Genomic DNA, 10335 nt, shown 5'->3' on the forward strand with positions numbered 1-10335 from the left:
CAGCAACCTGAGAGCACATGCCAGACATTTAGAATGCATGTTTTCCTTTACACATTTCCTTCTTGAAAAGAGGCGATCTGAATTCCTAAGTGTTAAAGCAATACCTTTTTTTGGTATATCACTCTCTTCAGCTGCCTGTAATTGCAGCATCCTGTAACTTATTCTTTTTAAAGCTAAATAATAACTTAAAATATTTTGTTTGAATGAGGAAGGGGAAATAAACATTATTCTCATCCTAGTGTATTGGATGTTGGAATACGTTTTTGCAAAGACATCTTTAGCCCATGGCTTGTGGCTTTCTGAAGCTTTCACCTCTAGCATTCCACCATTAACCATAGTTTTGCTGCTCTGCTCCACCTCCCAACACTTCCTACATTCCTAACAGATTTTAAAAAGGTACTTCTTGGCACTGTAACTCAGTTAAGAGATGAAAGAGAGAGAATATCTTAGCAAATCTTTCTTATAAATGAATAGTTCCTAAGTATTTTTTTGCATATTCCTTGATTCAAAGTTGGAAAATTTTAAATAAGAAACTCCACTAAAATAACTGTGACTTTAAAGTGTAGATGCCAGAGACACTATTATCCATCTAAATAAGTGAGACTGCTGTTTATGTTTTTCAATGTTTGCAATTTAATTATTAGTGTAGCGCCTTGGCTTCTACTGCCTGCCTAACTACACCTCCTTTCCATTCAGAATAAATCTTATTTAAACACAGAACCAGTTCATCAGCCTCTCCCAAAACCATTCTGTTTTACCTGTACTTAGGCTCATACCTACAATGCAAGGAAGTAAAGCAATGATTAACCATAAAATGATATTTCCACATGCAAGTAAATACTACTACTTTCCATAACTCATTTACATTTAAAGTAAATAAGGACATTCTGGCTCCTGCTGGCTAACACAATGAAGAGTAAGAATGAAAATGAAAACTCACTAGCAAATCCAGCCAACTAAAGAATTGAGGCTTATTAATTGTAGTAGTTTTAATTGAAAAATAAAAATCTGACAAGCATAAAATTTAGATTAATCTTCTGAAATCAGGAAGGAAATTAGGAAAGCACTGAAAAGGGGAGAAAAAGGAAAAGAAGGATAAAGAAATGCAGCATAAATTAAATACCTGTCATATTTTTCTGTCCATGTGTCTTCTATGTTTTTAAATCTATCCTGATCAAATTCAATTTCCCACTGCAAAATATTAATTTCCTGCAGAGACAAAAGAAGCCAGCATCAATTCATTAGAATCCTCACAATGAAAGGAAGAAATGGAACTGCTGGTGTTATGTTTGGCACTGACAGAGATCGAAGTGTCCTACAATGACAATCTATGTTTTTTTAAATAAATATGGAAGCAGATAACAATGATTTAGTGCATCACTAATCTGTGGGTTCCAGACCCTGCTGAATGCAATAAGGCTTGCAGTGGCTTATTAGAAAAGGAAACCCATGCTGTCACATTTCCTTCTTTCCTTACTGTTCTGTGGAAAGGGCACAAAACAAGAGAAACAAAACTCAGTTTAATGATGCTCAATGCCTTCTTCCTGCTACTCCTCTTTTTCCCTATTAACACTGGATATTCATTCCTTAGGCTTGTTCTGGAAGTTCCAGCTAAGAAATAGAGCAACTCAATATAAACAACTGTGAAACTCACAACAAGAAACAACTAAAACCACAAAATTCTAATATCTTTCAGGCATAACGTATTAGTATGCAGTGTAGTGGGAAAAGAGTGACATAATGACATTTTCCCTTCTGGAAAGGAATAAGAACACTTTGGGGGAAAAAAAAAAAGTGGAAACTTTGGTATTGATTCAAATAAACAGTATGAACACCCTTATAGATAGCAATGAACATCTGTGATTTTGTGCAGGTACGAAAGAAAGCTGCACTCTTACCTTTTCTAAAGTTCTCTTTTCTTCCTCAGTTTTTTCAAGCATTGCTTTTGTATGACTAGTGGCTTTACTAAATACTGCCTGCAGAAGAAGCACAGATCAATCAAATGCTTGAACTAAGTAGAGCCCAGTGTTCAGTTTTACATCAATGCAAGACTCATGCTCTTGGTTAACCAGAAGGGTGTAGAATTAGACACTGGCAAATTCACTCTAATTTCAAGAAATGAAATAGCTGTTGCATAACAAACTTCTGTTTTGATCACCTAGTTTCTTTTACTGAAAAAAAATACATCATTGTTTATAAAAAGATCATATCCTTAAGGATTTTCCACAATATCAACTCTCAGAAAACCTGGTTACAAAATACCTGTACCTCAATCCAGATGTGACCTATTGCAAATGTCTGAGGGTAGAAACTGCAGAACTATAAATGGATTATGCAAGTAGGCAGTTAATTTCAACATCGTGCACTATAACAGCAAATTAAAATATTACAACCCATGAACAAAAGACTGATGCAATGTTTAATGCTTACATGGACTAATTAATTGAAAGTATCTCTGCTTTGCAGCAGAATCTCCATCACTGGAAAAATCAGTAATTTAAAGAACTGCAAAAAAGGCAGCATTTCCTCAGTCCTTCAAGGATCCTCAAAGATAAAATTCTGAGAATTTGCTAAAACTGTTAAGTCTTAAATAACTGTGATGGTTCCATGCAGAAAAAGTAGCGAAGTCTAAGAGCCATGTCTATAAATTTGCAGACTCAACAATTTAAATTATAGCCTTAGAAGGACTTCAGGATTCGGGAGGCTTGATGAGGAGGAGGGCAGAAGGATTTTGTTTCCTTCTTTTACCAGTAAGTAAGCAAATGATTTCTGAACAACTCCTACCATGCTCTGTAGAATTCTTAGGGCTTCATCTTTTCCTTCAAGTTTTCTTTGAGCAGCTTCAAGCTCAACTTTCAACATTTCAATTTCCTAAAGCAAAGTAGATACACTGAATAAAAGGCCAAAATAATCTTGTTAAAACCTTGACCACAACAGCAATGTAAATCTGTCCGCCTCAAAAATCTCAAATCTTTATCCTCTATGATTCCTTCTCAACTTACAGTTTGTCTGTGCTGAAGAAACATTTACAGTGCATGCGAGTGCCAAATCATTAAAGAATACTTGTTACTATCCATTCTATTTTCCTCCAGTTTATTTGGAAAACAAAAGAAAAAAAAGCCACTATAGACTGTATAGACTGTAGTTCTGCCTTGCTAATAAAGCTGCATATACTAGCGTAAGTCTAGAGCACTTAAAGGAAATGAGCAACATTCCTCCTTTCAGAAGGAGGCATTTTTTCTCTTTCCAAGAGATAGGTGAAAATTCACTGCTTTGAATAGTTATCTTTCCTTCTCAACCATGTAGGTCTTGACTGTTCATCTCTGGCCTCCCAAAACACTTTGCCATGGTTCTTCCAGTTCTATTGCTTCAGCAGTTGATACTGGAGTTGTATTTGTGAGTAGTGCCAATTTGTTACTTTCCTATGATTGCAAATCAGTAAGGTTCCTCGGCATTTTGATGAAAGTGCAGATTAAAAGCCCCAAGACTATTCTGATTTTCAAGGTCTAATATGGAGCAAAAAAAAACAACCCAAAACATGCTAGAAAAGGAGTACAATCCCTCCAACATTCTCTAGATCTTTAAAAATATTTTTTTCCCTTGAAAGTCAGAGGATAAACTGCATCTCACACTCTGCTTCTCTGGCATAAAATGTAATGAGGCTTCCAAGTAGTGCTCTAGTTTCAAGAACCTGCATCCATACAAGATTCTGAGCGTACAAACGTCTTCTGCTAAAACAACACCATGCTCTGACACATTAAATTGAAATGCAGATTCTAAGGGTAGTGCTCATAGTAGCCCTACTAACCTCCAGAGCTTCTCGAAGCTGTTGCTTTAGTTCTTCGTTCGACACCTCACTACTGGATTCTGTAAGATTTAGAGGAGACAATGAAAACGTTAGAATTTACTTTAACCTGAAAACAGGGAACATGCAGGGATAGTTCTCATCCTTATGTTTTGTTTTTTTTTTTTCCTCTAACTTCTGGAGCTAATACGCAAACCTAAGAAATACATAAACACTGAACTCAAGCATTACTTCACAGTTAAAGAAGCAAAATTGGAAAAAAGACAGTCATGAAGAGCAATTTTAACTTTCCATTTAAAAATAAAGTTATAAAAAAAGGACATATTGACTCCAAAAATAATTTCACTTTTTAGATTCATTGTAAATTGCAACTTCTAATCAGCTGTACCCAACGCCATCTTGCAAGAATCAATATTTGTATAAACAAGCAGTTCCTGTTGGCATCATTTTTTCTCCAACTAAGTATCCCAGAAATGTATTAACATGCAGCCTTGTGCTAAATCAGTCGGGTTCATGTGGGACTCAGTCATGTTTTCATGGATATTGTTGTGTGAACAACCTAGAGCCAACACAGCATCACAGACAGCAGTGGCAGGAGAACAGTGAAACCAACCAGCATTACAGTGCTGTCGTAGCATCCTCTCATTGACACTGCTGAAACCAAGACAGAATAATTACATGGCTTAGCATGCAGAAAAGATTTATCGTAAAGGAGAGAGACAAGCAAGTTACGTGGTAATACTTCATACAAAGTACAAATAATGGCTAAAAATGTAAGGTAAAGAAGCTAAAGTATGAAGAACATCCCTGCCTGTATTTGATTTTATTTACAGTAGTGTTGTCTTCAGATAAAACCTGGATGCCAACACTGAGATAACAGAGATGTGTGGATTCTGAAACTAACTTCTTACCCTTAAACTATGCCAGCTCACAAATTTCAGCTAAATAGCAAACAGGAGTTTGAATATTCAGCTTTAAACCTCAGACATGGTCTCTGGGAACATACATTTAAAGGAGGAACCCAAACAATTCAATGCAATGTACTCATTTAGAGATCACTGACGTTTCCCTCCACTATAGGACATCCCTTTCAAAGTCAAAACCAAATACTAACAAGGGCCGTTTTACACCAAGAAGGGCCACGGTCTGACTGACTGCAAGGCAGTTCTCCTGTTAGTATTTGAGGAGGAAGATCTAGTTGCAGCGACTTCATGGCTACCTCCAGCAGGCAGAGCACTTCTTGTACTGCTGGCAACGCCAGCTGCACTGACAGAAGACTTGAAGGCTTTGCCCTCAATCCCAAGCACTGGACCCCAAGAAGCACGAATCCTTCCTAGGGTTCTGGCAAACAGCTGAATCTAATTTTGGTGATGCCTTGTGGAGTAGCTCCACCGCTCAGTATCGCCAAGAATTTTTCTCCTGATGAACAGAGAACTCCAAATTAGCCTTACCACAGCTACTCTGTTGAGTCGATCTTGGAAGAGGCTGCTTGGATGATCCATCATGGAAGCTGTTTCTTTTGGAACAGGGAAGAGGAGTAGCATCATTTTCCTCCACTCCCTTTATTGATGAGAATGTGTTGTAAGCCTTCACAGATGCCTTCCTAGATCTGAATGAATAGTTCTGTAACTTTTCTCCTTCATAAACACCTCCAGGTCTTCTCCCAAGTCCGTTCCCCAAGTCTCCACATGCCATGTCATCCTCTTCTGCTTCCTCCATCTTACTACCCACCACCTGTTTTTTGTTTTCTTTTTCAATGGAGCGCACTTCACTTTCTGGCCATGTGAACTCCGCCCCTAACAAAACAGCAGGTATTTCACCTGGGAAAAACAAACAAGCAAACAAACAGAGCTCCTTACTTAAAGCGGCAAAGCAACATTCAGCGAAAAACCCGCAGCTCCCCGCGAGAGCCCGCTCCCAGCTACCTGTCCAGCCTCCAGGTGCCGTCTGCAGTCGAGGCAGTCAGACCCCTTCCTTCACCAGCGGGAAGCCGACGGCCGCGCCTCGCCGTTCCCCCGCCGCCCTCCCTCCTCCGAGGCGCGCGGTCCGTGCCGGGGACGGGGCAGGGCAGAGCCGGGCAGAGCGGGGCCTCCCCGCAGCTCCGGGGCGGGCTCGCCTCCTGCACCGCCCCGACGGCGCTGCGGGACCGAGGGCGGCGGGCGCCGGTGGCATTATCGCTTCATTCCCCGCTTAATTGTTCCTCCGGTGCCAGCTCTGTCTTTCTCGTGCGGCTTTGCAGGCTGTTCCAAAGCCTTGCAGCTTGACCGTTTAGAATTTTTTTTTTTTCAAGTTTGCAACCATAACAAACTACTGAGAAGTTGATATTAATCTACCAGGCAAGAATTACAAATGTGATTTATCAAACCATTCCAGGGAGAGATGCAGCAGTTGCTGCTGTCATTAAAGCAGCAGGTAGCTAAGCATTACAAAGCTGTTCCCTCACTCCACCCGCCGTGAGATGGAAGAATAGTATTGGGGAAAACAAACAAACAAACAAACAGAACACTTGTGGAGGGTTGAGATACAATTTAATAACAATGATTTAAAAAACCCACATCATAGAGAACATGTAACACACTGCAATTCCTTCAGTCAACTCTTCCCAGATTTACTGTTCTCAGTGTCAGTACACAGTATGGGACCCATACCCAGACACCCATAGACAGTTTGGGTCAGCTCCCAGTTTCCTCTGAACCTCAGCCTGTTCTGACCTCTGTGCTGGGGGAGATCATGGAACAGATCCTCCTGGAGCTATACCGAAGCACAAGCGAGGAGGTAATCTGAGACAGGCAGCATGGCTTCATCGAGGGCAGATCCTGCCTGACCAGTCTGGGGGCTTTCTATGATAGCGTGACAGCATCAGTGGACAAAGGAAAGGCAACTGATATCGTCAACCTGGACTTGTGCAAGGCTTTTGTCATGATCACACAACACATTCTTATCTTCAGATTGGAGATAGGAATGTGAAGGGTGGACTTTTGGGTGGATAAATAATTGGTTGGATGGTCACAGCCAGAGGGCTGCGGTGAACAGCTCCGTGTCTAGATGAAGGCTGGTGGCAAGTGGTGTCTCCTGGGGTCCATCTTGGGACTGGCATTCTCCAACATCTTTATCAATGACACAGTGGGACTGAGTGTGCCCTCAGCAAGTCTGTTGATGACACTAAGCTGAGTAGTGCAGTTGGCACAATGGAAGGGAGGGACACCATCCAAACAGATTCAGACATGCTTGAAAAAGTGGGCCCATACGAATTGAGTGAGGTTCAACGCAGCTATGTGCAAAGTATTGCACTTGTGTCACAGCAATCCCAGACATATACACAGACTAGAAGCAGAACTCACTGAGAGCAGCCCTGCAGAAGAGGACTTAGGGGTCTCGGTGGATAAAAAGCTGGACATGATCCAGCAGTGTACTCTTGAGGACCAGGTCAACTGTATCCTGGGCTGCGTCAACAGAGGGGTGGCAGCAGATAGACAGAAGGGACTGTTCCCCACTACTACGCCTTCATGAGGCCCCATCTGGAGCACTCTGTACAAACCTGGGGCCACAGCACAGAAAGACTGCAGAGCTGTTGGAGTGGGTCCAAAGGAGGGTCACAACGCCATCAGAGGGCTGGAGCATCTCTTATGAAAAAAAGGTTGAGAAAAATTGGGCTTATTTAGCATGAAGGTTCCAGGGATATCTCACTGTAACCTTCCATTACTTGAAGAGAGCTTATAAAAGCAGGAGGGGGATTGATTTTACATGGTCTAATAGTAACAGAATAAAGGGAATGGCTTTAAACTAAAAGAGGGAAAATTTAGGTTACACGTTAGGAAGAAATTCTTCACCCAGAAGATGGTGAGGCCCTGTCACAGGCTGCCCAGAGAAGTGGCGGATGCCCCATCCCTGGAGGTGTTCACAGTCAGATAAGATGGGGCCCTGGGCAGCCTAATCTGCTAGGTGGCAACCTGGCCCATGGCAGGCTGGCATGTAGCTGAGAGGTAGCCTTTGGACCTTCCAAAACTGAGGGAATCCTGCTAACTGCCAGCAAAGCTCTACGCTGAGAGAGGTATGAGGGATACTGATATTCTACCTGATGCTGTGGGGAGGAAGTATTGGGAAGCAACCTCTCAGCTATACACCAGGAAGGCTATACACTGGGAGAGGCATGAGCAGTGGCAAGTCACGGTTACCCAGGGAATGCTAGTGTTTGACTGCTCCCATTACTGAAAAGCTGAAAAGGTACAGTGTTTGCCCTTCCTCACCGGGAATGGTTTGGGCTGAGAACAACTCGCACAATCCCAAAACTGTAGTGGAAAGAATCACAACACTTGCAAAAGAATGAAAATTGCAGACAGAGAAAGGAAAAGCCACAGTGTATACTGTGTTGGAAGCAGCACTGGTGACAGTCCAGAGCCATATTTGATTAGATAAACTAGTGATGAAATGATTAAATCCTTGCAGGAATAAGTGAAAAGCCTGCAGAGTCTATTAACTGCTGAATGAAATACCAGTTAGTAACTTCATGTGGCACTGTCAGATGCATTAGATCAGAAAGAAGTTTTGAAGTCTGAATTAGAAAAAAAAGAACAAGAGATAGGTCTTGATTTAGTCTCAGAAAGCACACCAGAATTTTGGAGTCTGGATAAATCAGCTGATAAACAGAAGCTAGGTCTGGAACCCCTAAACCAGATTACAGAGACAGAAATGAGTCAGGAAATATTTTATCCTGAGAATCCTGATGAGAACACTGATCAAAAGAGAGACCATAGATAATGGGTGTGATGGAGGGGTCCAACAAGTAGCTGGTTACATGAACAGCACTGTACTAGGTGAGCTTTAAGTCCCTTCCAAACCAAGCCATTCTATAATTCACGATCTGTGGTAGCAGGGCAGCATGGGAAGCTGAAAAGAAGAAAATTAAGTATATCCCAATCAAAATCAGAAGAGTTGCTTTTTCATAAATTATCAATTGTTGTCCTTTGTCCACTGCTCAATCCATTGCACAATCTGATCCAAATTTCTCTCTAGGTCTTCAGGAGTGTTACTGGGTAACTGGTGTACAATTTCCTTTCTGTATGACAACATAGCTTCCTCATAAAGAGTCTGAAAAATTTCACATTGAATATTGTCTTGTAGCTTTTTCCCTTTGTAGCCCCTGAAAAAATAAGAATAACATTAAAAGAGAGCCAGCCTCACAAATAAAAAAACTATAAAACATTTTATACAAAATCAGTATCTTATAGCTTAGAAAAAAAACTGATGAAGAGTGCAGAATAGTAATTCACTTAATTACTCTGCTCACATACCTGCTTTCAAGCCTGTCATACAGAAATGAGTTGTCTGTACGAAGTACAAATACTATATGAAACCAGTGTTCAGGGAAGAAGTCACAGCCATGGTAATCAACAATAACTCCACCCTCACGCATTTTGTCTTCCAGTTCATCAATTACCTACAAAAAAAACCCACCAAAACAGAGAGAGGTACATCTACATGAAATCACAGATGGCTGAAACAAATACAAAGATGCTACTTTTTGACTTACCCTGTCTTCATCCAAAATTGGGCATTCATACTCCTCATCGAAACCTTCATACAGTTCTTCTGTAGCAAAAATGATTTGTGCATGTTTGTGAGATAACAGGAGTTATTAAAAATACTTACAGTTATGTTTACTTTAACTGGATGTCAGCAAAAGATAGCACGGAGCAGTTCATTTACAAAATTATATTTATTAATTAATGCAATGTAAGTTATTGTCACAGAAGGGTCTCTTTTAACAAATCCCTCTCAAAATATTTCAGTTAAGGGAACTCTGTCACATTTGGTTTTCTATAACACATGCACTGGAAGCAGGGAATGGCACAATCACAGAGTCCCAGCACTGTCCGGGGAACACAGCCCACCTTCTTTTGCCAGGTCACCCACACTGATGTAGGTCAGCCCCGTCCTCGATGCAAGCTCTTTGCCGAGGGTGCTTTTGCCAACACCCGGAGTACCTAAAGACAGATACCCACATAGAACAGTCAGAGGCAGGTAGACAGCTGTTCAGGCAACCTTCTAGCAGGAGGGGAGCCAAGGAGGAAGCTTTCTTCGGCTAATACCAGTGAGTTCGTAACAAGAAAAGGCATAAAAAAGTGCATGAGAAGGAAAAACCTACGTCCAGCACGCCTGGAGCGCTAAAATAAACAAAACCAAAACCAACCACAGCAAACACAAGAAAATTCCCATTTCGTGCACAAGTGTGATTCTGAGTGGGACGGGGGAAAAGACAAACCCACTCTCGCAGCCCTGACACCGGTCCGCCACCTCGCAGGGCCGAGCGGCGCACGAAGCACACGCGGCCCCGCCATTCCCCCTCTCCCTGCCGCCACGCGGCCCGGACGGGCTCCGGCTCCGCGCTGTGGGTGAACACAGAAATGCGGCCCGGCCGGCCCAGCCCGCCCGTCCGCCCATCCGCCCATCGATCCCGTCCCGTCCCGTCCCAGCCCGGCCGCGCACCGGTCAACAAGATGTTTGGCCGCCGCATGTTGCCGTCGCCCAGG

The 10335-nt window shown here is 42.1% G+C and overlaps 1 protein-coding gene across 1 annotated transcript; it reads right to left on the reverse strand.

The window, feature by feature from the left end:
* Positions 1–6316: 6316 nt before the first annotated feature.
* AK6 (adenylate kinase 6) lies at positions 6317–10332 on the reverse strand. The gene is made up of 5 exons (NM_001031333.2): positions 10292–10332; positions 9697–9789; positions 9336–9394; positions 9097–9242; positions 6317–8945 (listed from the first exon to the last, which is right to left on the reverse strand). Exons 1-5 carry the CDS (start codon positions 10317–10319, stop codon positions 8756–8758), a joined length of 516 nt encoding a protein of 171 aa, NP_001026504.1. The 5' UTR covers positions 10320–10332; the 3' UTR covers positions 6317–8755.
* Between the last annotated feature and the right edge of the window lie 3 nt (positions 10333–10335).

Source organism: Gallus gallus, chromosome Z, assembly GCF_016699485.2.
Source record: "Gallus gallus isolate bGalGal1 chromosome Z, bGalGal1.mat.broiler.GRCg7b, whole genome shotgun sequence".
Lineage (NCBI taxonomy): Eukaryota > Metazoa > Chordata > Aves > Galliformes > Phasianidae > Gallus > Gallus gallus.

What these genes read in the sequence shown, in the direction of transcription:
- AK6 (NM_001031333.2), bottom strand. Translation starts at nt 10,319, where the DNA reads ATGCGGCGGCCAAACATCTTGTTGACCG. An exon ending in GCCAAACATCTTGTTGACCG is followed by an intron (nt 9,790 to 10,291) that starts GTGCGCGGCCGG and finishes ATCTGTCTTTAG; the next exon opens with GTACTCCGGGTGTTGGCAAA. An exon ending in CAATTTTGGATGAAGACAGG is followed by an intron (nt 9,243 to 9,335) that starts GTAAGTCAAAAA and finishes TTTTTTTTGTAG; the next exon opens with GTAATTGATGAACTGGAAGA.